This window comes from Lampris incognitus, chromosome 7 (assembly GCF_029633865.1).
Source record: "Lampris incognitus isolate fLamInc1 chromosome 7, fLamInc1.hap2, whole genome shotgun sequence".
NCBI classification, from domain to species: domain Eukaryota; kingdom Metazoa; phylum Chordata; class Actinopteri; order Lampriformes; family Lampridae; genus Lampris; species Lampris incognitus.
This window is the reverse complement of record NC_079217.1, coordinates 3,506,138-3,532,577: the sequence shown is the minus strand read 5'-3', so window position 1 is coordinate 3,532,577 and position 26,440 is coordinate 3,506,138. Positions and strand designations below refer to the sequence as shown.

General features: G+C 44.6%; 2 protein-coding genes across 5 annotated transcripts in view; one reads left to right on the top strand and one right to left on the bottom strand.

Moving 5' to 3' along the window:
• ift80 (intraflagellar transport 80 homolog (Chlamydomonas)) overlaps positions 1 to 17,289 on the bottom strand; it is a 59,736-nt gene extending 42,447 nt beyond the window's left edge. The window contains exons 1-6 of one of the 2 annotated variants that reach the window (XM_056283240.1): positions 17,091 to 17,289; positions 13,348 to 13,458; positions 12,893 to 12,961; positions 10,031 to 10,140; positions 8,479 to 8,568; positions 8,248 to 8,385 (exon numbers count right to left, since the gene is read on the bottom strand). In XM_056283240.1, the coding sequence (XP_056139215.1) occupies positions 8,248 to 8,385; positions 8,479 to 8,568; positions 10,031 to 10,140; positions 12,893 to 12,920 (366 nt within the window). In that variant the 5' untranslated portion in view covers positions 12,921 to 12,961; positions 13,348 to 13,458; positions 17,091 to 17,289. Of the gene's footprint in view, positions 1 to 8,247; positions 8,386 to 8,478; positions 8,569 to 10,030; positions 10,141 to 12,892; positions 12,962 to 13,347; positions 13,459 to 17,090 lie in introns of those variants that run through there. The other variant, XR_008810506.1, reaches the window with a different exon arrangement.
• Positions 17,290 to 18,712: 1,423 nt separating this feature from the next.
• The window catches only part of smc4 (structural maintenance of chromosomes 4), a 50,086-nt gene continuing 42,358 nt past the window's right edge, over positions 18,713 to 26,440 (top strand). The window contains exons 1-5 of one of the 3 annotated variants that reach the window (XM_056283368.1): positions 18,713 to 18,831; positions 20,523 to 20,680; positions 21,860 to 22,050; positions 22,623 to 22,814; positions 23,962 to 24,138. In XM_056283368.1, the coding sequence (XP_056139343.1) occupies positions 20,533 to 20,680; positions 21,860 to 22,050; positions 22,623 to 22,814; positions 23,962 to 24,138 (708 nt within the window). In that variant the 5' untranslated portion in view covers positions 18,713 to 18,831; positions 20,523 to 20,532. Of the gene's footprint in view, positions 18,832 to 20,317; positions 20,681 to 20,840; positions 20,974 to 21,859; positions 22,051 to 22,622; positions 22,815 to 23,961; positions 24,139 to 26,440 lie in introns of those variants that run through there. The other 2 variants (XM_056283367.1, XM_056283369.1) reach the window with 2 other exon arrangements.

Below are 26,440 nucleotides of genomic sequence, written 5' to 3'. Positions count from 1 at the left end.
AGGGCACAGTCTTACTGTCATACTCACTCCAGCGCGGGGAGGGGGGAGGGAGTGGAGAAAAGGAGGATGGGGGGGGTCATGAGGGTGGAGAAGAGGGAGGGAGGGAGGGGGGGAGAGAGAGAGAGAGAGAGAGAGAGAGAGAGAGAGAGAGAGACTTGGGGGGAAAGAGAAACCACCGTCTTTTATGGAGAGACCAATCCTCCCAGGCTCGCTCCCCAAGCCAACTTTGGAGAATATATTGGACAGTTCCACACTGCAATTCTCCCTTCTCCGCAGTCACCCCCCTTCCACCCCCAGCTCTTTTTTATGCTGCTCTCCTTTTCGCTTTCCAGCATGGCAAGCCTTTAGCCGAACTCTGGAGAGGTGTAAAAGTAATACCATGTCAACAAGTACCTCTCACTGTAACCCACTTTTACAAACACGCATGTGCACATACACATGCACATAAATGAAGTTTGAGTATAAAAGGGAGGTCAATCGTCTGTAAGAGGGACATTAACATACAGTGTTCCACAGCCTGTGCCAGGATCAGTCCAAGCACAGAAAACCCAAGACTTGGTCAGTACAAAGGGTCTACAACACAATGGAGAAAACAGCAACATACATTTGTAACAGGGACCCTAACTGAAACTTGGAGATCATAGATACCCGTGCATGTGTGTGTGTGCATGAGCATGTGTGTGCTTGCACACCTCAAACCGTCTTACACACTGTTCACCGAACTCTGGGCTTGGCCTCGACCTGCCAGTCGGACTGTGCCGTTAGGATATTTGCAACTGCATAGCCTACAGAGAGGAGGCACACATTTTGCCGGCTGTTTTCCCTGGCTGCGAGGCGGAGGCCGTTAAAAGCAGAACACACCCGCCTGCTCAAAGAAACATCACAGAGGGAGCCTCACCCGCAAGAGTTAAAAAGGAGCACGTACAAATTATTCAAAAGAAAACAAGAGAGAAATGTGTGGAGGGGAGAGAGAGAGAGAGAGAGAGAGAGAGAGAGAGAGAGAGAGAGAGAGAGAGAGAGAGAGAGAGAGAGAGAGAGAGAGAGAGAGAGAGAGAGAGAGAGAGCGAGCGAAAGAGAGAGAGCTTTAATGGCAGAGACAGACCCCAAACGTCCCTTTTCAGAGGCTCGTGCTCTTACCAGCGCTGCGGTTCACGCTGTAGAGGGAAGAGAGTCGTTTCACTACAGGCAAGAAGTACTTTGCAACAGTCAAAGAACAACAGGGAGTGAGGAAGAGAAGCAGAGAGCAAGAAATAGCGAGCATGAGCACGGCTTTAAAGGGGGAGGGAAGGGGGGTGGAGTGTGTGAGAGAGAGAAAGCAAGAGAGAGAGCGAGAAGGGGGGGTAGCCCTGCCCAGTTGCCTGGGGAGAAAACTGCTCGGCTGCTGCTGACTCAGGACTCTCTTTGTTTGACAATTCTCTCTCTCTCTCTCTCGCTCTCCCTCCCTCTCTCTCTCTCTCCTTTTTTTCCAGTCTCTAAGTTACTAACTCCTTCGCATGTGGACACGCTCTCTCGTTTTTAAACTCGTGCCGTTTCTTTCACTCCACGCTTACTCATGTACGACCCTCCCCACATCTGCTGTTTTTCTGCACACCCCCCCCCCAATGCTCTCTCTGCCTCTCTCCTCCCCCAACTGGCTCCAGCAGCCCTCTTTCCCTTGCTTTTCGGAGTGACAGGCTTCTCCGTCTGTGCTGCGCCGGGCTAGCTGCCCCCTCCTCCTTTTTTTTTTTCTCATGTGACGAGAACAGATAAAGGCGGGCAGCCCTAATAAATCTACAATGGTTTTCACTGGCTATTTTTTTACGCTCCACTAACAGCGGTTCAGGATCAGGACCAGAACTCTCAGCCGTTTTATTCCCTTCCAGAAGCGGTAGTTTCCAGATGCTGGCCGGAGAGATTGGCAGCAGAGTGCCGGCCCAGGCCCCGGGTATAGGCTCCTCCACTGGTCAAAACGGTGGGGGTGGGGGTGGAGTGACTCATTGGGAGGAGAGAAGGAGGCTTGAACGTGGTCATTTAGGGGGGAAGAAGTTGGCATAGCACGGAAAAGCGGGCACTTCGGCAAGGAAAGGAGGAGGAAGAAGGGTGGTTACTAGTTCACCAACCTAGATTGGACAAAAGAGCTGGGATTTGTGACAGGCTGGCTGGGATTTGTCAGTGGCTCAGGATAGCTCGCAGTAGAGTATTAGCTCATGAGCAAAAAAAAAAATTAATTATGTCTCCCGCATAATGTTAGAGGGGCGATCAGGGTTTTCTGTCACAGACAGTACGATGGGTGACGCTGCTTCAAGGTGCAGGAACAAGGCAGAACTTCTGTCTGATCATGGTGGTGAACTAAACAACAAACAAGGCAGGGAGGGGGAAGGAGAAAAGTGCAGAGGACTGAGACAGAGAGAACAGAAACAATGCTACAAGGCAGAGAGATGGAAAGAGACAGAGAGAGAGAGACACACACAGCATACATACATGCAGAGAGGGAGAGAGAGGTAGAGCGACATACAGACATAAATACATACACAGAAAGAGATGGTGATTCCAGCTGGCCATGAGCCCATTCCCAGAGGGCCAATCCCAAGCAGGGCTCACAAAGACCCTGAGGAGACCCCCCCCCTTACCTCCTCACCTCCACCCAAACTGAGAGGAGGGAGGCAGGAGGGGAGATGAGCTCACCCTACGGGTTAAGAGGGAGAGGGTGCCAAACTTGGGGGGCAGGAGAGGGACGCATATTCACTGTGGGACAAGGAATAGAGAGACTGACTGCGAGGAGAGGATGCCTCCGCATCACAGTGACCGGCGTGTGGACAGAATGGCGTTCAGTCACCTGTGTAAATCTATTACACGCACTGTGACTATTAGAAGTAACTGAACCATCAATCTCAAGCACTTCAAAGCCGAATGGAGAGAAGGGAAGGGAGAGGAAGGGAAGTGCTGGTGTTCGCTTGTCTCATTCGCCACCATCAGGTTCCAGCGTGTACCAAGCCCAAAGAACAGAGCAGAAAAGAAAAAAACAAACAAGCAAAAGAAAAAAAAGCAACCAACAACAAAACAGAAAACCCTCACAGCTAAGAATGATAAATGAGCGATGGTAATGAATGAGGGCTGTTTTGGTTGTCGTGTGATATTAACAGGCAGATTCCAGCAGTAGATACCAGTGGTTTTACACGCTCACTCATAAACCCTACTTTGCAGAAAAGCGCTGCTATTATGAGCTATCAATTTGACAGAAAAGAAGAAAAAAAAATATGATGAGTCATCTACCAACAGACAGAGAGAAGGACAGATGTTAACAGAAAAGAGAGGGGGAACAAGAATTTCCAGTTCCACCGTGGAGGCAAATTCTATGTTATATTATTATATCTGCAGTTAGGAATGTATGCACACGGCAAGAGAGACGCTCTTCTGGTCTCCGTGTTGTTAAATGTGACCGGGCTGTTTTCAGCTGAGATAACGTAAAGGGGGAAACGGACGCCTGAGTCTGACCATCCTCAAAAGCCTGTAGAGGAGAGAGTTTTACTTTGGCTTACAGCTGGTGTGGTAGAGCGAAGCTGGACTACACCGGGGCTAAACTAGGCCACGTCTTCAAGTCACACCAGGGCCAAAGCAGACCTTGGGAGGAAGGGGAGGTGTAAACCATGTGCCAAGTTCTATTAGGCCTAAATTCTGAATTAGCTCCGAGTGCAGAGAGAGATTAGCTTTGCCTCAGAAGCATCTGTCGAACCAAAGTTGCACCGTACCGACAGGAATTCTAACACAACCTGAGGAGGAAAAAAAAAAGACCATCAGAATCTTAAGTGAGGCGGTAGAAATGTATTTATAAAACAAACTAAACTGTTTTTCAGTTCATGTATGAGAGCCCTAATCTACAGTAGAGAGAAAAAAACAAGCGCATGAGAAAGAAAGGAGGGAGGGAGGGAGGGAGAGAGAGCGAGAGAGCGCGCTAGCCTGGCACAATGAGTCCTACTTGTTAGCCAGTGACACAGTGTCAGGGATCGTGACAGGGTCCAGACGCTAGACACCAGCTGCAGCGCCTCGTAAATAGACTCCTGTCTCGCAGGCAAATTTGCACGGCCATGCTCACTCACTCAAACACACACACACACACACACACACACGCACGCACGCACGCACGCACGCGCACACACAGGCATGTTGGCACATGCATACACTAAGGCAGGCACAGATACAAACACTAAGTTATTGTGTCTACCAAATCTTGTAAACGGGACAGTGCACGTCTTTGTGTCCTGTATGCTACTATAGCTCCTGTATGGGGTAACGGTCCTGTGCACATAATCCCAAGGTTAACTCCAAACCCACCAACTCCTTGATGGAAACAAGCCAAAACATGTACGCGACAACTACAGAAGCAACTTTTTTTTACAATACTACTCACAACCCGACTCGCATGACAAACCAGCGCCAGCCGTTCTGTGTACACACTCGCTGCTAAACTCTCTGCTGTCTAAACTCTGTGCGTGTGCATGCGCGTGTGTGTGCGCACCCCTCACGCACGCGTTCCCCTCCCCTCCGCGGTGATAGTGGAAGGGGGTAATGCGCTACATCTGTCTCGTGGTGCATGGAGGGAGAAGAGCAGGAGGAGGAGGAGAGGAGGATGAGGGGAGAGAAAAGTAGGAGAGGAGAGGAGAGCGGAGGCTGGACAGGGAGGTGAAGGGGTTAAATGCGTGGGGCTGATCCTGCTGAGGCAGCAGCAGCAGTACGTTAAAGTGCAAGGTTTCATTGTAGCAGATACAGAATGAAACTCCTGCCCATTAGTCATGCTAGTAACTGCAAATACTCTTCGCTGCACTTAACCCTTACTGCGCCGCACAGCACAGACGCTGTTACTGCACCGCACAGCACAGACGCTGTTACTAGCACGCCTGTGTGTGTGTGTGTGTGTGTGTGTGTGTGTGTGCGCATATCGCACAAGGAATGGACATGTGTGTTCTTATATCAGTAAGAGGGAGCTTGCGTGTGCATATTGTATAATTCTTACACGAGAGGAGAGCACCTACATTCATGCTGAGACAGAGAGAGAGACAGAGACAGAGAGAGACCGAGAGAGACAGAGAGAGAGAGACAGAGAGAGACACAGAGAGAGAGACCGAGAGACAGAGCGAGAAACAGAGAGAGAGACCGAGAGAGAGAGAGACAGAGAGAGAAACAGAGCGAGAGAGACAGAGCGAGACAGAGAGCGAGAGAGTGAGAGACAGAGAGCGAGAGAGAGAAAGAGAGACACACAGAGAGACAGAGAGAGACAATTGAATTTTAAGAGAGAGAGTGAGAGAGAGAGACAGAGTAAGAGAGAGAGAGAGAGAGAGTGAGAGAGACAGAGTAAGAAAGAGACAGAGTAAGAGAGAGAGAGCGAGAGAGAGAGAAAGAGACAGAGTAAGAGAGTAAGAGAGAGAGAGCGAGAGAGTGAGAGAGAGAGAGTGAGAGAGACAGAGTAAGAGAGAGACAGAGTAAGAGAGAGAGAGCGAGAGAGAGACAGAGTAAGAGAGAGACAGAGTAAGAGAGAGAGAGCGAGAGAGAGAGGGTGAGAGAGACAGAGTAAGAGAGAGACAGAGTAAGAGAGAGAGAGCGAGAGAGAGAGAGTGAGAGAGACAGAGTAAGAGAGTAAGAGAGAGAGCGCGAGCGCGTTAGATGAAGTGACCACTGAGAGGGATTTTCTCTTCCCTCCTCTCCCATTGTTTCTCTTCATTTCCCTCCCTCCTCTTCTTGAGCAAGCCTCCCACGCCACGCTACGGTGTAAGCGGTCTCTGAGGGTTTAAGTGGAGGACGAAGCAAATATACTCCTACCCCGGTTGCAGCAAAGTAGCAAAGCTGCCATCATCATCACCACCACCACCATCATTACACCGCCTTAACCACACCACACGACGGCGAAGTGCTGGCTCTTGCTGTGGTGCAACAAGGGAAAATGGAACGAACCAAAGGCATAAACAAACCCATTACAGAGGGGCCGAAGGTGATTTAGGTCATTACGAAAAATAAAACAGACAGCTGTATGCAGTCATGGCTGAAATAGGAATAGCAGCGTAAAGGTTTTTTGCTTGGAAATACAATGATGACAAACAAAAAGGGATAAAAGTCTCCACTAATTTACAACTCACACAGAGCTCCACCGATTTAACAGGCGAAACAGCTATTTCAACCCCAGTTCAGAAACCACCAAAAGTAAGAGTAGGCCTAATTAGAAAGATAAAGCGACTTCCCCCAGTCCCTTTTTCACTTTTCTATTTGGATATGGGGGGAAAGAGAAAAAAAAATCACACCCATACACATTTTCATCAAAGTAAACTGCAACACACACATTCATGACATGCACACTTCGTACCAAACTTCCTAGTAGTAGACATCTGTGTTGGCTCAGGGTTCTCTCCAGCCCATTTGTTTTAGTGCTCCAGAAAAACGCCATTTGATCCTAATTAGATCAAAATGGAGCATGAAATGCCTGGTGATCAGCGCAAAAGAGCCCAGCCCCGGCTGTTTGCTTTCATTACAACAGGTTTGATGCAACAATGCACTGACATGTCCGTGTAAACTCAACAAGAGCCCTTTAACGCCCCATCAGGACAGAGCAGGGACCCCAGATTCTATTGTTTCTAGCCAAATGTTCAGCGATAATAAAACAACAATTACCGTCCATCATTCGCTCATTCCCCTCCCCACTCTCATTACAACTCCGGTTACCATCAGCACCAGGTAATAATAACACATGGCATGAGGCCTAATGCGGTTTGCAGAGACAGAAAGAGATACGCATGGAGGGCCCACAGTCTGCAGTAAACCACCACAATATAAACCATACTGCACTGGACCAGTTTACAGCGCGCGCTACAGATCGTGTTCACGGCAAATGGTTTTGACCAACAATAAAAAAGTACAGATACTGTAGTCGGTAGATGAAATTACACAAGTAAAAAAAAAAAACACACACATAAAATAGAAACGCTTGCTATGTGGAAACCACATGGACAGCGCTGTGCCAGTGCAATTTCTGTCACACATCTGAACTCTGTTGCTGATGATGTGCTGACATCTCCCGCATGCATGGTCCTAGAAATATTTATTTCCCCATATGATTGCAGCATGCTGACTTAACACATTCGTATTTACATTATATTTACATTTTATCATTTAGCAGACACTTTAATCTAATGTGATTTCCAAGCGAGTCAGCAATTAGCAGATAGATTCATATGTCAAACCCTACAGGCCTGTTAGAACACTGACTAGCAACCAAAAAACAACCAAGACTGCATGTCAAGTGCAACTAGTGCAAGTGTGCAAAAGGTAGATCACCAATAGTGACAAGACGTAACAAGGATTACCTAGACAATGATACAGATGGGTGTCACTGTCACACTTCCTCAACATCTATGGATTAAGGTAGGCCTTGAAGAAGAAAGTTTTTAGGCCTTTCTTGAATAAATAACATTCTGAGACCAGTCAAAGAAAAGTCTGGACCTAGAGCCCAGCCCCTCTGAAATGGGCATACTGTAGCCCTCCAGCGTCAGAACAAGGAGGGCGAACATGAGTGCACATGTTAAAATGAGCTTGCAGGTAAATCGCTGCAGTTTTTTTGAACTGCCTAGAAAGCCAACAGCAAGGTTTTGAGCTTTGTGTTTATTAAAAGCCCTAGCCTTGAGCTGTGGAGGGTGGTGGCTTAGATTTGGGGCTGTCATTTACAATGCCAACTTTCTAATTAGAAGACATACAAGCCCTTGGCTAGTGAGTGAAGGAATCTATCTTTTTTTTTCTTTTCTTTGGTGTAACCACTGTGTTTTTAGTCACACAACTGTTTCAGGGAAAGTCTGAGAGGATGTAAACATGGTGATGGCATGCAGCATTTTGACAGCATTATCTCCTAACTTTCATTTTAAGGATATTTTCCAGCACACCACAGTCTTTGTTGTCTCCCCCCCCCCATTTAATTACAAACACAAGCATGGCTGTGGTGTCAGTTGTTTAGCCGTGCACAGGTCAGGGAAATGCGTCCCGCAGTCAAATGTGATTTGTCAAGAGGTTTGAGAGTTTTAGCAGAAGCTAACTGCTCTTCCTCATAAACCCCCCGAAAACACACATAGTGGTGACAGAACCTTTCACTGAAATCAGAATCTTCATCAAGACTCTGCTGTGAGGGATTCTGCAGTAGGATATCCCGCTGTTAATGATTTAAGAGGGGATCAGGAATGATGAGCAGAAGAATGTGGGGTGCAGGTGGGCTCTGGCCTATGAGGGATTTCTCACCCCAGTTTTGTCGCAGAGGCGCAGGGTGTTGAAGGAGCCCACAGCAAACACTTCTCCATCCGGAGCCCAGGCCAAGGAGGTGATCGGATAGTCGTGAGGTGACGAGGAGTACAACAGACGGCCATAGCTATCCCACACCTGGAAGGAGCATAGGGCAGTGACAGAGGGCAATGGAGTTCGGCAAACTTCAAAAAGTCAAATGGTGGGGATGTACTCAGAAATACAGCTCACCTTATATTTACAGTCTTCTCCGCCCGAGAGTATGAAGTCATTGACAGAGTTCCAGTCTACCTTCAAAATGATTCCATCATGAGCCTTCCACTGGAGAAAGATAAATAGAAAAAGAAGGAGGGTAAAAAGAGAGAATATTAGACAGCGAGGAAGCAAGCGAACAGTTGATTATGCCTGGAAAATGGGCAGGCAGCTTGACAGACAGGATAACTCAGGACTACTCCAGAATCTCAACAGCCAGATTAAAAGCCGATATGAGTGCCACTATGATTCCCACTAGAAAACCTTAATGGATTAAGGGAACGTCAAAATCAGTTGAACGAGAATTGACTTGGTTAATCAAACATTGCTGCAAGCTCGCCGATTCTTTAATTTGCCAAAACTGCGAGTGGGCCCTCTCCACTGCATGTCAAGGCATTTTAAAAAGTGGTCTTTTTTGGGGTCGTGAGAGTTGCAGAAAGAGGCGTGTCCAGGTCCTGTCCCCGTGGCGACCTGGGAACACTCCACCCTGGATCCTGGTTCCAATTAGCCAAGCCATTAGACTACTACAACATTAACACAGAGCAGAGAGCCTGTCACCAGCTTTCGCTCAGCTGCATATATTCTCCTATCTTGTTCCCTCCCTCCTGCTCGATAATGCGAAAAAGCCACCATTTTTTTCTACCCTTTTCACCCCCTTCCTGTGTGTGGACGCAAGCACACCCATGCACGCGAGCGTGCGTGCACGGGTGTCTGTGTCTATGTGTGGGTGTATGGGTTGCAGAGGTCACAGAGGTTGTAGTGAGGGCTCCTCCTTGCTGAAGCTCCCTCTCAGGAAGAGGTGATCGAGTAGGAGTGCGAGTGTGCGTGTATCACTGAGATGTGTAGTAACATCTAAGAGGGAGTGACGGGGTGAGAAGGCATACATTAAACCCTCTGATGTTTATTCAAGGTCCCAGGCACTATTCCGCTCAAAGAGGAACAATAAACAAATGTATACGTGAACAAGAAAAATACGAACTGGTGTGCAAGGTCTTCGGTCCCCTCGCCCCCTCTTCCAAGTAGGAGAACTCACGCTCACACATAAAGATCTGGTTATTTTTTTCCCCTTTATCCAGCCTCCATGTAGCAGCCCTCGACAATTAAGGACAAATGTTGATTTACAATAGAGGCCTGGCAAGAGGCCTTTTGGTGCAAGGCCAATGGATGGAGCAAATTATAACACACGCACATACACAAACACGCAAGATAAAAGATCATGACGAGAGTAGAGAGACAACAGTTTCTTGCACCCTAGCATTTCATTCTAAATTCAGCTGAAAAGATTAAAAGGGACAGGCACAACATCGACTACAAATATGAACAGTTAAAGTGTTACAGTGGGTAATATGAGGCACCGCATGAGTGAAAGACAGCACCATGCACCAATATCAACTTACCTTGTTTATCAAAGGCATAACGTACAACCAAAAGCTGTTTTTTAAAAAAAGCCTCCCAATAGGGAGAACCACTGACACACATATGCACGTGCAAGCGCGCGCGCGCACATACACACACACACACACAAGTGTACCTGGATGACTTTATCGTTGGGCTGCAGGGGCTTGATGACCAGCTGTCTGCCTGATGTGTAGAGGATTCTGCCTGAATCTGGACCCCAGGCAACAGAATAAACAGGAGAACCTGGTATACCCCCCCCCCCCATACACACACACACACACACGCACACACACACACATAAAAACCAAACTTGCATCATTCTCAATCCAAGTTTAAATGGAAGGCTGTAGCATAGTACTTTATTAAATTATTATCAAGTGTTTGACTCTGCTCTTGGGCAATTCTAAACCAGATGGAGGTGAATTTAACGTGCAGCCTATGAGTCTATTTGTACCTCTTCCTCTTACGTACACATTTCGAGTTGGTTGTGAACAATGCCTTAAGGGTATAGCACTGCTAATTTCTGCTCTCTGAAGTGTGTGATTCTGTAAAAGAGCTCACTTCATTCAGCATGTGGAATGGCACTTAAGTTTGCAAAGCTTGCAGCCATCCCACAAGCTGCCATGTACCAACCTACTGAGACAGCTGTGCAAAAGCAAAACCTGCATTAAGTTCTGTGTGTGTGTGTGCGTGCGTGCGTGTGTGTGTGTGTGTGTTTCGTGTGTGTGTGGTAGAGTGAGAGAGAGTGTATGTAGAGGGGAGGGGGCCTGACATTTAACCCCACTCCAGGTGCATGTGGTTTCTCACAAATGCCAAGAGGTCATGTGATCTTGAGCTGACAAAAACAACGAGATTGAGACAAGTTCCCCTTTTGCCTCTCTTTCTCTCCTCTCCTTTTCTCACTCATTTTCACCCTCGTCTGGGTCTTCTTTCTCCCCCTTTTTCAAACAGGGGTCACCGTTACATCATTGCATTCACTAACAAAACAGACAACACAGCAAGCAGCCGTACCTGTGGCGGCCCCTGTAGTGTGTGTGCGTGTGTGTGTGCGTGCGCACGCACGTTTGTGGATAAGGGAGGTGAAAATAAGCGACAGATGAATCACAGTTTGTCCACACCTGCTCAGTGACATCTCCAGGTGTTCTGAAACTCTGTGGGTCTGTGCTGCTGCTCAGCACACAGCCAGCTCCTTCTGCACACAGCTCGCTACAGGAAAAACGCTTCTGCGTATCGAGGCCGAAATTGCTCTTTTCCCTGCCAGGTTTTCCACAGCACCAGTCATTCAGCAGGAGTGTGCCATCTATTTCCAGAGCGACCGACTTTAACATCACCCCCAAATCCGACCCGCCCTCTTCTCTGCCCCTGTGCGGAGAAGCACCGCTCAATAAGTTAAACAGCACAATGAACCAATTAATAAGTAAGCCATCTGTAATGCGAACGCTGTACAGAGAGATTTCTCATTAGGAGTCTGTTTTAATGGCTTTTAATAAAACTCCCCTCCAATAAACCTTTGAAACTTTATGATACTTTTAATAAAAAAAAAAAAATACAATAAGTAAAAAAAAAAGAAAAAAGAACTGGAGCAGTGACTACATTTTTTTCCCTTGTATTTAGCGACGTTACTTCCTAATAAAGCCCAATGCACAGGCACTGTTGTGTGTGTGTGTGCACACGCGCACACTTGGGGGGAGTGTACTTCCTCCCTCACTGTCATTTTAAATGATCTGGTTTGCCTACAAATGCAGCTTTAACACACAAGCCAGTGGATCATTGGACCCGGGTGCAGCCACATACATGCACATTCGACATTCATGCATCATGCATAATTGCATCATGCATGCACCAACCATCAGTGATAACCAGCACCGACACAAATTTAAAAAAACAACAACAAACAAAAAGTCTTAAAAATGGTGAAGGAGAGTCTATAGATGAAGACGGGACAAAACTTAGGCTGGCACACTTTGTTGAGCCCTACACGTTTGTTCTCCGTGGTTCTCTGACACTGGGGGCCTCGTGTAACAGCAGAATTACGCAGCCCGTCTCCAGGGCCATTATTTTGAGCTTGGCGCCAACCAGGAGCCAGGAAACTTGTGTGTCATGGCACCAGGAGTAGGGTTCCCTGAATACACACGAACAAGATTGTAGTCTTGCATGCCAAGTCCTCTTTCCTCTCATCAGGTTCTCTCTCTCTCTCTCGCTCTCTCTCCTCTCTCTCTGAGGTGCACTTTAAGCCACTGGGGCCTTAATGAACAGTGCTGTGTGTGTGAGAGAGGCTGTAATTGGTGGCTGTGTGTCGTCCCGTGTTTTCTTAATGTCTTCCTGCTGGCTGGTCAGCCAGTGGGTCAGCTAGTCCCCCCTCAGAGATCCACTTCACGTGGCTGCTGCCAGCAGGCTGCCTACATGATTGTGGCCTGCTTAAAACTGCCCAGGTCTAAAACCTAGATCAGATGTTTCTTTCAGTTCTTTTTCTCACTGGCAGTGACAGTATGGGTGCAATAAAGATGAATGTTTATGGGATAGTTAAGGATAATAAACTTGATCATGATTTTGCAGACACCTATAGGCCTCTGTGTGTGTGTGTGTGTGTGTGTGTGTGTGTGTGTGTGTGTGTGTGTGTGTGTGTGTGTGTGTGTGTGTGTATTGCTAGGCCTAACATGTCATTTAATCAGAAATGTTACACTTGGGGTTGTGATTGGCACAGGCGTACATTAGTGCACCTACAACTATTAGCTCAAGCAACTGCTTCTCTTCAGAAGCAAACACCAGCACTAAGCAAGCAGCCATTATTGTGTAAATCACACTAGAGGGCAGTGGTTGAGTTTGGGACGATCGAATGAGCTCATCCCTATAACTCTACTTTAGTCACAAATGCCTGGTGTAGCGATCCAACTTTATCAGAGACTCAGGTTTCACTGAGAACTCTGGAAAAGAATTATATACATACATATATGTGGACTTAAATTCAGCGAGGAGTAATGGTCTCTAGCCTTACCTTGCTGGGCTAGCGTTGAACGCAGCATGCCACTTTTGGACCAGATCTTAATCTGCCCATCCTCACCAGCTGAAACCAATGGATAAACGGATAAAATTAAAGCCTGATTATAAGGCAGCGAAAACTTGAATTTAAACTCACATTTTCAATTCAAAAGTACAGAAAGACAGACAGATTGACATGTTTGTGTGTGTATATACACAAGTCCTAATCAATAGCCAGCTGTGTAATTTTGCACACTTGTCTTAGTCAGATGCTCAAAATAAAGACAACGGGATAGACATAAATACAACAGAGTATATTACAATATTCATGGGGAGAGTATGTGCCCAAAAATATTGAGATATCTAAGTATTCAAATCACTGAGTACAGAATCAGAATGAGTCAGTGAATGGTGGATATCTTTCTGTAGTGTGTAAAAAGAAAGACGTGTCTTTGTGTATGCTTTCTTCACCTGTAATCAGAGCAGTCCCATCGTGGCTCCATTTCCCCGCCAGAACAGCTCCTTTGTGTGCCTCCACACTCTTCTCAATGCGCCCCGTCTTGGACGCCAGGTGGAACTTCCCTGCATAGTGACAAGAGACAGAACGCCACGTGTTAGGCCCATGGTCTTAAACCTAGATTGAGTTCGAAACCAACCGCTGACAATCAGATTTAAAAAAAAATAAATTATTGACCTTGTACAAGGTGGATGCTGACTGACTCACCATACTGGAGCCGCCACAGAAAGGCCCAAACAAAGGTTCATTTTTAAATTCATGTATTTTAGGTCTAGAGCAGTGTTTCCCAACCCAGTCCTTAAGTAGCCCCTGTTGTGTAGATGTTCCATGATAATCAGATAAAAGTTGAATCAGTTCATCTGGATACCAAGTTTATTAACAGATACGTTTCATCGCTCATCTAAGTGCCGTCTTCAGTCTGAACTGACATCAGGTATCCCCACCCTTATAAACAACACAGCTGCATAATGACCGAAACCGACGACCAGTTTCATATGCAAACTCCCGTCAGTGGCGCCGGCAGCCGTAATCCTGTACATACGGATCTGTACGCACCGTGCGCTACTAGCCAGTGACGTTAACACCAATCATCGGCCTTCAAATGTATTTGTGTCAAAAAAAAAAAAAAACAGAACAAAATCATAAAAAAATGTACGCACGGTGCGTACAGGGTTATGGCTGCCGGCGCCAGTGACTCCCGTGACCATTAACTAGAGTTACAATAGCCATGTGTACTATTCACAGAGGATTTGGGAATAGTTGCAATCACAGCATTGTAAGATGGTGACTGATGTACTCTTAGGGCCCCACTCGGTTCAGGGATGGTCGTTCCCTCTTCACAAAGATGGCCTCTTTGACTCCCTGTTCAAACCAGCATTCCTCCCTATCAAGGATGTGCACATCCTCATCCTTGAAAGAGTGGCCACTGGCCTGTAGATGGTGTAGACTGTGGAGTCCTGGCCTGATGTGTTAGCTCCCCTGTGTTGTGCCATCCCCTTGACTAGCGTCTGTTTAGTTTCCCCAATGTACGGCAATCCTCTTGGCACTCACCAGCGTACTCTATATTGCTCTGTTTGTGCCGTAAAGAGATTTTTTTTAATATATTTTAATCTAATATTATGAATAAATATAAAAAGATATTTTCTCATTCCCTAACATCCAAGTAGCCACAGGGCTATATATTTTTCTTACTAGCTACATGACCTCCTTGAACACAAATTGGAAGAGCGATCGCAACAGGCTTTCTGTTCCATGAATTAAGGCAATTTTCTATCTGCTAGACACGAAGAGCTATCGCATGGAGACAGTTATCAAAGATACTCGCCAACCATATACTTTGTGGCAGCGTGTATTAAAAAAATTCAGAATGTTCTATGTAATTTCTGGTTGCCTAAAACTGCAAATCAGCATGCTGCTCTCTCTCCCATATCTAAATTTAGATACTCGAACAAAAGTGAATTTCACTAATCCAGAAAAGCAGGTAGTGAGAATAACATTCATGTCTGGGTGTATTAAAGGACACTTTATAAAGACTAATGTAAACTCTTAAAATACCATTTTTATTTAAGATGTGACCAGTATGAACCGTGGTAAAATTGCTTGTAAGCACGCATATGATCACGTGACACTTAAGCAGGTAGACATAATTTATCCATGACTTGTCTATGTTGCCCTCCTTTTCATTTGCATTGCTTCTGTGTGCCAACTTGTGTTCTTGCATGTTACTTGACAAGACTTTTATACATATAGATGTATTGAGTCAACACAGTGATTTGAGTTTTCCTTCTTTTCCCTTTGGTTTAAGGTGCCTTTTGTAGTAGTTTTATGTGGAGAATTTATAGTGAAATAAATATTGATCAAACATTTGTACTCAACCGACTAAGAAAAAGTTACAGAGATTTTACTTGACAAACAGTAGCCCCAGTGATATACCTCATGTTTTGATTTTTTTTCCCTTTTGGGAGGTTGCTGGCTCCATTCCATGCAAAATCCTTTAAAGCTGACTTGCAAATTACACATAAAAAACAGCAGGGGAGGGAAACGATTAAATACACTTAAATAGTGGAGTGGACTCATTAAAGACAGAAAAAGTAAAATTGTATTGTGTCCAATTTTTCAACATTCAGTTTTGAAATGAGAAATAGAAATTAGGCTAGATGACCTATACACCAAATGTGATCTACAACGTACTTGTAAAAAAACAAAACAAAATTAAAACAAACTATTACAGCTTATGCGCTTTCTTTGTCAATGTGAGTAACCAAACTCAAGAGTTGATAGCCCCGATAAAGGAAGGCCAACTAATCAAATGAGGCTTTGGAAAGCCACAGAGTTACAATAGATTCCCCCCACCCACTTATACTACACCTCTGTGGTTGACTACACTCCGTTTAACTGTTTCATACCATTGTGAGAATGTTAAAACTACTGAAAAGAGAAGAGAAAGAATTGAGAGTTAAGGGAAAAAAAATATTGACTTTAAAAGGAACACTTTTGTGTGATTGGCCTGGCTCGGCCCCTAAAAAATAGAAATGAATATGTGATATTTGTACACTATAACAAAGTATAAAACAATAGAAAGTTGCAAAAGTGAATGGTTCAAGAGTTTTCATTACTCCCCGGTCTGCCAGGGAAAATTGCTGCTTCAGTTTGTGGGTGTGTTTATGCAACCCTACACTGCCATTAGTGTGGTGACCACACGTCGCCTGCCATCACAGTACATCCACATTCTGTGTGTTTATATCTGATGGAGGACAAGGAGCCACAACAGGTCACACTAGCACGCTTCACACTGACAGCGCTGCCAAGTGTCTTACTGCTGAACTGAAATCCACATTTGAGGTGTGACAGCAGTGAACACTTACTGAAAACTACAGTAAAGAATGAATCAGTCTGATCTAAGAAAATCAGAATTCTGCTAGGCACCAGGTACTGTGACAACTGACAAGGCTTCTATCAAGCAATTATTTGCAGTAAATAATGCTATATTCTATAAACATACAATTATTATGATATGAGACAATGACCATCTTCATCAACTATAAAAGTGGGTCCTGAGTTAGCCTACTAATGATCAAGTAAAAAAAAAAAAAAAAAAGTCCAACAAAATAAATAAATCTCAAATGCCAGGCTAAGGCTACGACAGATTTCATGGTCTTAAACAGTCCTGACCTACAGTGATTTCTCCTCAAATTCAAAAGAAATATGTTTTTATCTCAATTTGGCATGTCCAGTTCTCTGTTATCTTAAGATCCTGCCATTGCATTACTGCTATGGTATTTGGGGAGGGTGCAGACTTCAATGTGCATTCTCCATTAATAGCCAATCATTTCTTTCCACACACCAGCTGCAGGTATCCTCAGGGAATGTAACACGTGCAAAGGCTCACCTTATTAACCCCAAACCCACCCACCACCATACAGGCATCCCACCACCTGTAGGAGTTAATAATTGAAATGGTGTTAGCATATTACCTATACCTGCTCACTATCCAATAGCAATGCCAATTTTGCTCCTTGTTCCTCCTCCTTCTCCTTCAAACACTGACTCGTTATACTACACAATTATTTTTTCTTGTCTTGTAGCTGTTCACTGAGGGAATAAGTTTGGCGCAAAGTTAGTAAATACTGAAACTATGAATGATTTCAGCAAACAAAGTCCAGGCCACACTGGCCAATAAGAGATCTCAGAGACTTGCCATCAGAACTGGTGAGAGAAAAGATGTCAGCCTGGGCCTGCTTCTTGCCACCCACGGTCTTGGGGAACCATTGTAGATCAATAGGATAGATGTCTTCTTGCAGTTTGACCACCAGACTGGTCTCACTTGTCAACAGGATCCACTTCAAGATCTGGTGATCGTCACTGCATGAATACAACTCATCTGCTGTGGCCCAGCCTACACAACTCACAAGTTCCTTATGTGGTTTTGATATTAAGGAAATATAGATAAAGCAATACGCTACCCTGGACATGTGCAGCATCTTTTACAAAAACACATATATAACAACCACTTGAAAACTTCCTAAACTTATACTAGTTCTGCAGATTTCAAACAGGTCCAGTCTAGCAAAGGAAAAAAGCAATTATTAATATTGCTACTGCAACTACCAGCAGCAATGATCAATATAAGATCAAGCTGTGTTTTCTGACAGCAAAACATATTTGGGTCACAATAAGGAGACAATGAGATAGTTATAAGGATATGCTTTGGTTCCTTCAGCAGTGATGTTTTCAGTCTCATGGTAGCTGGTTATTGCCGTTGCTGACGACACCTCGATGTACAAGAAATGTTATGAAAATGCCAATTCCTGTGACACTGACGTTTCTTTCGTCGAATCGACGTTGCTTGGCTGGTCTCACAGGGGAAAAAAATACATTGGACTAAAACTTGGGACGTCTCTGGATGCAGAATGTGCTAACAGGCTCCGGTGATAACCGCGATACCGCGGCTGATGTGGTGAAACGAGCGTCTGTCGTTGCTACGGTTCCCTCCTGGCACTGACGGCGTCGTGATTTGACGTCTGTTAACATTAGCCCCTCGCAAACTTGTGCCACGCAGGACAGCCGTCACTCGCTTTTCTCGACAAAACGGGCAAAGCTCCCTCGTTAAAGACCTTGACGCAATGCGACGAGCTCAACACGAACGTTTACGTGCCCCGCCAACAACTAACACGGCCAACGAAGGCAGCGAAGAGCCCCACTTTATCCATTAGCTTCCCACACGCTAACGTTATCTTCGTTAGCCTTACCTAGCTAACAACAGCAGGCAGCCTGGGTACCGTTCTACCTTAATTATCGCGAGAGTTGTTGGCTCCACTTCCTTGGCAACGGACAGTTTGAAATATGAAATATTATTTCTACGTCTCTGTAAGAAACACGTTTATTAACGTTATTCGTTAAAAAATAACGTGCAGGCTGAACGTTGAGTCGAGGGCTCAGCGTCGTTTGGAACATGTTGCATCAGTTGAGCCGCTCGTCCGGGCGGCGGGTCCTACCCGCGAAGTAACCAGGCAACCATTTGAACACGTAGAAACCATTTTACGCTGTGAAAATGTTTCTTAACGGCCCTTAAATGTCATTAGACAAAGTGACGGGACGGTGAAATCCCAACGGGATTTTTAAAAAAAATAAATAAATTCGTTTCTCTGAACGTTTCAACGTTTCGTCTTCATTTTGAGGCAGGCAAATTGGCACCGTCCCCCCTTTTTGAATTCGGCGTTTTTTTCCCCCCCTTGCCCTTTGAACGTTCCGTGGTGCCTTGCGTCAGTTTGTAACGAATTCGGTTCGACAGCGCAGTTTAGGCGCCATTTACAAGTGAGGCTTCCCGAGTCAGCGGGCGACTGGAAATGACAAGGGGCTGAATTTGTGGATTTTTATCCGTCGACGTGTGGATTTCAAAGGCTTCTTCCCCCCCCGCCTCAAAAAACCCCGCGATATAGGTGAGAAAGCCGACTCTGGCCGTACGCGCGTTTAGAAAGACGAACGGAGAGATCCGTTTGATCGGAACACAAAGCGGGTTCGGTCTATTTGCTGCAATGGGGGGATACGAAGGTAACGTTGTGTATGTGTGTGTGTGTGGGGGGGGGGTCTCATCTTTTTTTTGTATTATACCGAGCGAAATAATGTGACGTTATTAGTGCGATAATCTCCGAAGGGCGACCGTAACCACTTCCCCCCCCCTCTTTCACGTTTAGAGCAATTAGCGGCCAAGTTGCGCCGCGTTAACGCCGCGCAGTCGTTGGCAGTTTTCGGTAAAAGCGAACATTACGGATAGTCGTTAAACTTCCACTGGTCCGATAACACCTGGGAGGGGGGGGGACACGTTAGCCTGGCGGGCGACCGATCAAACTTAATTTGGCAAAGGTTCAAGCTAGCCGCCCGTCGGATTCCCAACCCGCAAAAGCGAGCGTTATATTTTAATTTTTAATTTCCTGCCAGATTCGCAACGTAGATGAGACGTTTAGCCACGCTAGTCACGACGTTAGCCGTTTGCTCTCTTTTTTTGGGGGGGGGGTTTGGCCACTTCCTCGACTGAAGTTAACGTAAACTAGCTAGCGGCCAGCGGGTTGACCCGGCGTGGGTCGCCGTCCACGAAACGCGGCCACGGCTCGGGATCTCCGGAGGAACCGCCAGCTCCGCTTTCCGCCCCCGCGAGCAAGTCGCCTTGCTCTTTTGCAAGTATGCAAATTTGCCGTTGACGCGTCGAACCTACGGCGAGGAAGATTGACGTTCGTGGATGCTCGCGCTCAGTTAGTGCCGTCCACTTCTCGCGGCGCGCGCACGCTTTTTGTTTTTTTTTGTTTTGTTTTTTTGTGCGTGTGTGTGTGTGTGTGTGTGTGTGAGAGGAATAACAGAAATATGGACTGCCAGATTTAGACCTCTTAGACTGCCGTTGTGTTTTTACCACACAGCGTTAACTCCCATCTTGGCTGTCTCGCCATATGTCTCTTCCACACTGGCGTGATTAGAGTAGTGCAACGAGCCCAGCATCATGGAAATATTTTATCTGCATACATTTGTGTCATGTTTTCGGGCTAGCCTCGTTTTTGCACGTTTACATTATGTGTATTGGGTAAAAAGAAAAAAAACCCCACCACCACCAAATGTGACTAACCTTGCAGGTTTGCAGAGTACTTAACTCTTGCCACTGTCCCATAGGGGTATTGCAAGGGAACGAGAAAAAAAGGCTGTCGTATAGGTCCATTAATCTTTACAGTCGCTTCGCTTGGAGAAAAATGTTTTCCAGTCATCACGTAGCCGGGCTATCTGATCTTTTTAGTCTCATCTGTCAGACTGAGGCGAATTCTTTCGCTGATAACTGTCTCCGTTTAGGTCACGAATGCATACAATATTAATCACTTGCTAACTTTCCTGGTTCAGTTACCAGTAACCTTTTGTTGGACGAAAAAGAGAAGGGGGGGGAACACTGCGCTAGCGCGAATAAACGTCAGAGAGATGTGTCTTGAGCAATGATTAAAAGCTGGGCAAACAGGCTAGCTCCTTGTGACCATCTTAAGTGGAGTTGTAAGATTGACAGGCACAAAAACCACTCATGGATATTCGTTTTTTTTCTTTTTTTTTCCTCCTTTTTTTTTTCTTTTTTTCTTTTTTTTACCAATGATTCCTTCAGACTTCAAATCATGCCATCTAAAACGGTCAAGAGCTCAGCTGCCTCAGCCAAGCCAGGAGGGAAAGGGTCGCAGCCTCGGGATGACTCCGAAGACGAGTTGGACGTACCCCCCAAAGAAACCCATTCTAATGACCAAGAGGAGGCACCGCCGACAACTGGCAAGTAACAAAGGCTGTTTTGGTGTCTGTGAATCTAAATAAGTTGTGTTCACTCAATGGCGATGCGCGTCGTTGATGGAGAGGCTGTGTCGGTGCGGGGCCAATTGGCACAGTTTGGATAGCGTTTTTTTCTTCGTTAATTCACAACACGTAGTGAGATTGGGTGGCTATGTTGTTATTATTTTTCTTCTTCTTCCAAGAGAGCCAGTCACCAATAAATGTCTTTCATGATTTTTGAGATGATTGTGATGGCGTCGAGTGTGCTTATGTCCGGAGCCCTCTCAGCGAACGAGGTAATTTCTTTCGGATACTAAAGCGTTTCGCGTGCCAGATAGCGAACGGTGCTGGATCTCGTTTTGTCAAACTTGTGGCGAAATGTATATTTTGATGAAAGGGGGGGAAAAAAGGATCAAAGCAGAGCCGGCGATATGCACGGACACAAGTTGACGGTGTGTGTTGTCCACCTTGAGTCTGTGTGGTTGGGTCTGGCTGTGTGTGTGTGTGTGTGTGTGTGTGTCGGTGGCAGCATATTATTTACCAACATGGGCTCTGCGTCGCTTGTTTACGCTTATCTGAGCACAATAGATTCCACACCAAGTCGCCGCGTACCGGTGCGATGGCAGCCTCGTCGGCTGTGCGAGAGGCACTTCATCGCAGCGCCGCCACAGCGAGTAGAAACGCTTTGATCTGAATTTCAACACGAGCGAAATTCTGAAATGGATGATCGAAATTTGGCCCAGCGCTTATTTATCACCGACGACAGGAGCGCAGCAGGGCGAGCTGCCCCTGCGCCTCTCTCTCGGCGTCGCTCACACGGGGCTTTTCGTGCCATTTGCGCGCCCCCGCGAACAATTCCGACCAGTTTCTTTGCTTGGCTCGTATTTTATTTTGAACAGAACAAAGAAATTAAAGCCTGTCAACTTTGTCGGGAGTCGCTGTTGTCGTCCCCCCCCCCCACACACCACTACCACCACCCCCCTCCTCCTCCTCCTCCTCCCCACCTCCCCAGTGCGACCAACTCACTGCCTGTGTTTTGTTTGTTTGTTTTTTTCCTCCTCCACCCCTCCCCCATGCACCACTTTCCACACCTGATACGAATCGCAGCGAGAAATTAAAAAAAGTTATACTTTTTTTTCTTCTTCTTCTTCTTCTTCTTCTGCTTCTTCTTCTTCGGCACAGAGCCCTCCGACAGGGAGGGAGCCAAGGCAGTCGATAATCGAAGTTTGGAGGAGATTCTCGGTAGCATCCCTCCACCCCCACCCCCAGCAATGACCAATGAACCGGGTGCTCCTCGCCTGATGATAACCCATTTAATTAATCGGAATTTTAAATCTTATGCCGGCGAGCAGATTCTGGGGCCTTTCCACAAGGTACGCCGAAAACAAAATGCCAAATAATCAGCACACTTTGGGAATTATTTGCCAACTGGTTTTATTCACTATTAGTAACATACATATATATATCTACGTAACACATACATCTGTATATTTATATATTGCTTTGATTTTCTTTGTCATCTACGACAAACATGTTAACTTATGTAGCAAAAGAAATCAATAGAATAATTGGAATGTCTGTATTGCTGTGCCATGTTTAATGTTAAGAAATGGCTGTTGAGGGTTAAAGTGTCACTCCTCCATTTTGATTTAGCATCAGTGGGGGATCTCATTATTTACTTTTCTTTCTTGACGTTTTATGTCAAGTTTAACTCTAAACTTTTCCACTTTTGCTTACTTTTCTCGTTGCTTGAGAAATACAGGTGCATGAAAATAGTATCCTTAAATACACCCATTCACTCTGAGGATGTCCAACATCTTGATGTTCTAGTTTTTTTAAAGAAAATATTTTTAGTGTTTCTTGTTATGGCCTGTGTCTGTATATGGAATTAACATGTTTTTTATGTTGTTGATTTTATTTTTTATTTATTTTTTTTCCCCTCCAGCGCTTTTCCTGCATCATTGGTCCAAATGGGAGTGGGAAGTCCAATGTGATAGATTCAATGCTCTTTGTGTTCGGGTACAGAGCCCAAAAGATCAGGTCGAAAAAGATCTCTGTGCTGATTCACAGCTCTGATAAGCACAAAGATGTACAAAGTTGCACTGTGGAGGTGCACTTTCAAAAGATTATTGACAAGGTATCTCTCTCTTTCTTTCTCTCTCTCTCTCTCTCTCTCTCTCTCTCTCTCTCTCTCTCTCTTTTCCCCTCTCGGTCTCTCTCACTCACACACACACTCACACTCCTGCTTTATCCAAAGTGCTACCTGAAAAAGCAGTTGTAAAGTCATATTTTTATGTCTTCAGATATTTTCTTCCAATAGTTCTCTCAACATTTTCCTACACCCTAAATTTGATGTAGGTACACATGTCAATATTATTACCCTTGTGACTAAAACAGACTCAGATCGGTTGTGAAAGTGAAAACTAACCCCTACGTGTGTGATGTTCAATTCATAATGTTGCTATAATTTATGTATAATTTTTAATAATTTTTTTTACAAGATGGAGTTCTTTATTTGTCTGTGTGTGAGTTAGTGTGTCTGTGAGAGAGTGTGTGTGTGTGCTAATTTGTTTTTAATGTGAAATGTTATTCTTATAGGTGTTTGATTAAAAAGTTTAAGGTCTTTTCTATTGTGATATTAATAAGTATGTACACTGATCATGTTTAAAACAACACAAAATCCCTTTTTTTATCATCTTTCACCATAGGTGTAAGTGAAGTGATTTTTCTAGATAATTTTTTCTGGGTCTTTAGAAGGCATGCTGTTTTAGCAATTACTTTGGAGTATATAAAAACCAAGGTGTAAAACTGAATTGCATAGGCCTGTGAAATTGGGTGTGTTTTACAATTTGTTAAATCTGAGATTAAGCAGAAAGTTTTGAAGAATTTGTCCAGTACCCGATAATTCTTTTAGGTTGTCCTTAAACTCAAAAATATAATTGGAACACAAACCACATCTCGGCATTGCATAACCTGATGTACCTTTACAAATATGTGGCCTTTTATGTCATAAATGGATTAAAAATATAGATTCCACTAGTGGTGTGGCATGTGTTACATGTCCATGAGAGCTGACCAGTTTCTCCTGTCTACATTTTGAAACAATTTTTGATTAATTTTTTCCTCTTAATACGGTCTGTATTTCCCCTTATTTGATCCCCTTTATCGGATTTGTGAAAAGAGAAAGTGGAGGCAATAGATGTGGGGAGCTGCTGGAGTTTTTTTCCTGGACTGCTCTGATCTAAGCTGTTCTGTGTCTTCTGCCCCTCCCCCATCTGAGCCAGGAAGGAGATGACTACGAAGTCATCCCCAACAGCGAGTTCTATGTTTCGAGGACTGCCAACAAAGACAACTCCTCAGCCTATCATATCAGTGGCAAGAAAGCCACTTTCAAAGATGTGGGTGCTCTGCTACGAAGCCATGGCATTGACCTCGACCACAACAGATTCCTGATCTTACAGGTAATTGTTCTGCTCCCAAGTTATTTTTTTTAACCACACTGCACTTTTTGCTTTTATTTTTAAAGCTTTTGCTGCTCAATATTGTCTGTCTACCAGGCCCTTTTTTTTTCTAGTCAAATGTTAAATGGCTGTCCTAAAGCCATGCCTGTCTGTGGGAATAACCTGTTGCACTGGAATGGAAGGGAGAGGATGTACCCTCTGCCAGCCCCTTAGACTGCTATAGCAGCGCATCATGGTTTGAAACAATGTGGAAAAGGTGCGAACCATTATTTGCTGCTTTAGAATTTTAAGGAAAATATTGCGTTTTGGCCCGTACTTAGACCTGGATGTGTGTTGCTACAGTTGTAATAGCTGAGCTAGAAGTTTGTAAATGGGCTGCTCAGTAGGTAGGCTTGGCCCACCAGTGGGGACAGGTTGGAGTTCACTCCCCCACCCTCTCCCATGTACCTGCCACGCTTTAGCAGCACGTAAATATTGGCGTGTGAGACTAGACCCCAACCCCAATATTGGCAGTGCTGCTTCAGTGTGGCCGGATCAAACACCCTCCATTATCATGGCTTCAGTTTTGGTTCACTGATTTTTATTTTATTTATTTATTTACCTGCCTACCCTCTGCTGTGAGTGTAATATTTTTGTTTTTCATGTGTTTTCTTTGTTGTCAAGATTTATTTTATTTTTTTTAGTTTTTATAACTTTGCTTGTCATTGAGTGTTACATTTGACTGAATGAATCTATTGCCTGGTTACATTCTTACCCTCTTTGAGTGGATTGCTTGTATGACGTACCTGTTAGTACCTGTTTAACTTATGGGCTTGTTGGGCAGTGGCCCAATCCAAGAGTAGAACCACATCTCATCAAAACTGTTTGAAAAATGAGATTATTTAAATCATGTATTTATTGTAGAGCACTCTATAGTGTTGGTTAGGTGAAGACAGGCTTTGGGAGGTTCCTACCCTGTGAAAGTTTTATGGTCGGTCAGTTGATTACGCGTGTTGTCCGTTAGTCAGATTGGGCGCAAGCACACACATACATTCTCATTCCAAACGTCCTTGGATGTTGGGAGATTTGAACACACTGTCTATGACTGCGATGACTATGGCAAGAAGCTTCAGCTCATTCTCCAAGGTCACTTTTCCAGGCCTCTGGCTAAGCGGAAGCTGTCTGTTTTGTGCACTGGTCAGAGCAGAAGATGACGTGGGGGATTTTTTTTCTCCCCCACCCCTCATGTACTGGCTTCTCATTTTTCTCGTAAATAAAAGTAATATGTTGGCTATCTCCCTTTTTAGACAGATAGGAAATGTGAGAATTTTTTACTATATCCTCTGCGTATGTGGGTTGAGTTCATTTCTTTTAACTTGACATTTATTATCCTGTTGCAATATTGGTATGCCCTTCCATGCCTATCAATTATCTGGAGGGGGGGGGGTAAGACATATATTCAAGTAACGGATTTGATTAATCTTTTAAGTTTCCCCATCAGGATTCAACTAGTTATATACAGGGTGGAAATTTAGGGGTCTCATGAGTTAAATTTTGCATGCTGTTGAATGGATTAACTTGTTTTTCAGCCATTGCCTTTTTTACTCTCACTCAAAAAAAAAAAAAAAAACTTTCATGCTCCGTACAAAAAGTTATCAGATTGTGGGTTCAGTCATGGGTAGTGAATGTTGCCTCATGTTGGAAAGCGTTAGATTGGTTCTGCTGCAGGGGTTGTTAAGAGATGGGTTGTACAAGAGCATGCAGTTTTAAAATATGTAATTACTCCGGTCTGAGGTGGCTTGTGTGTGTTAATTGCAACATGGTGATATTTATTTGTCCAGCTATTTATTTTGACTGTTCTGTGAACTATTTCTCTTACACAACATAACATTTTTTTCTTAAATGTTGTTTGTTAGTTTGAATTGCCTATTAGATTTTTCATTTATTAGATGCGGTCGTATCGCATGTTTTAAATTAATATTCAAATAGTTTTTTTTTTTCGGTCTGCGTGTGTTTTTATCCTGCCTCTGATGGTGAAAAATCCACTTTGTATTCAAAAGGCCCTTAAAATCTCTCTTTTAGTTTGGTGTGCCTAAATGCAAGGCTATCTGCTAAGTGCATGTGGGAGAGCAGATTATTGTTCCAGCACCTGAGAAACTTTGTTCATTTTAACACTCCCTTTTTTGAAACTCATTTTTTTATTTATCAATTTATTGACTAATTATTAATGGTTTATCTTTTTAAGCCGCACATTGTATGAGTTTTTATTTATTTAATTTAGACTTATAGTGTCATTGATTATGTGCATGTGCATGTGCATGTC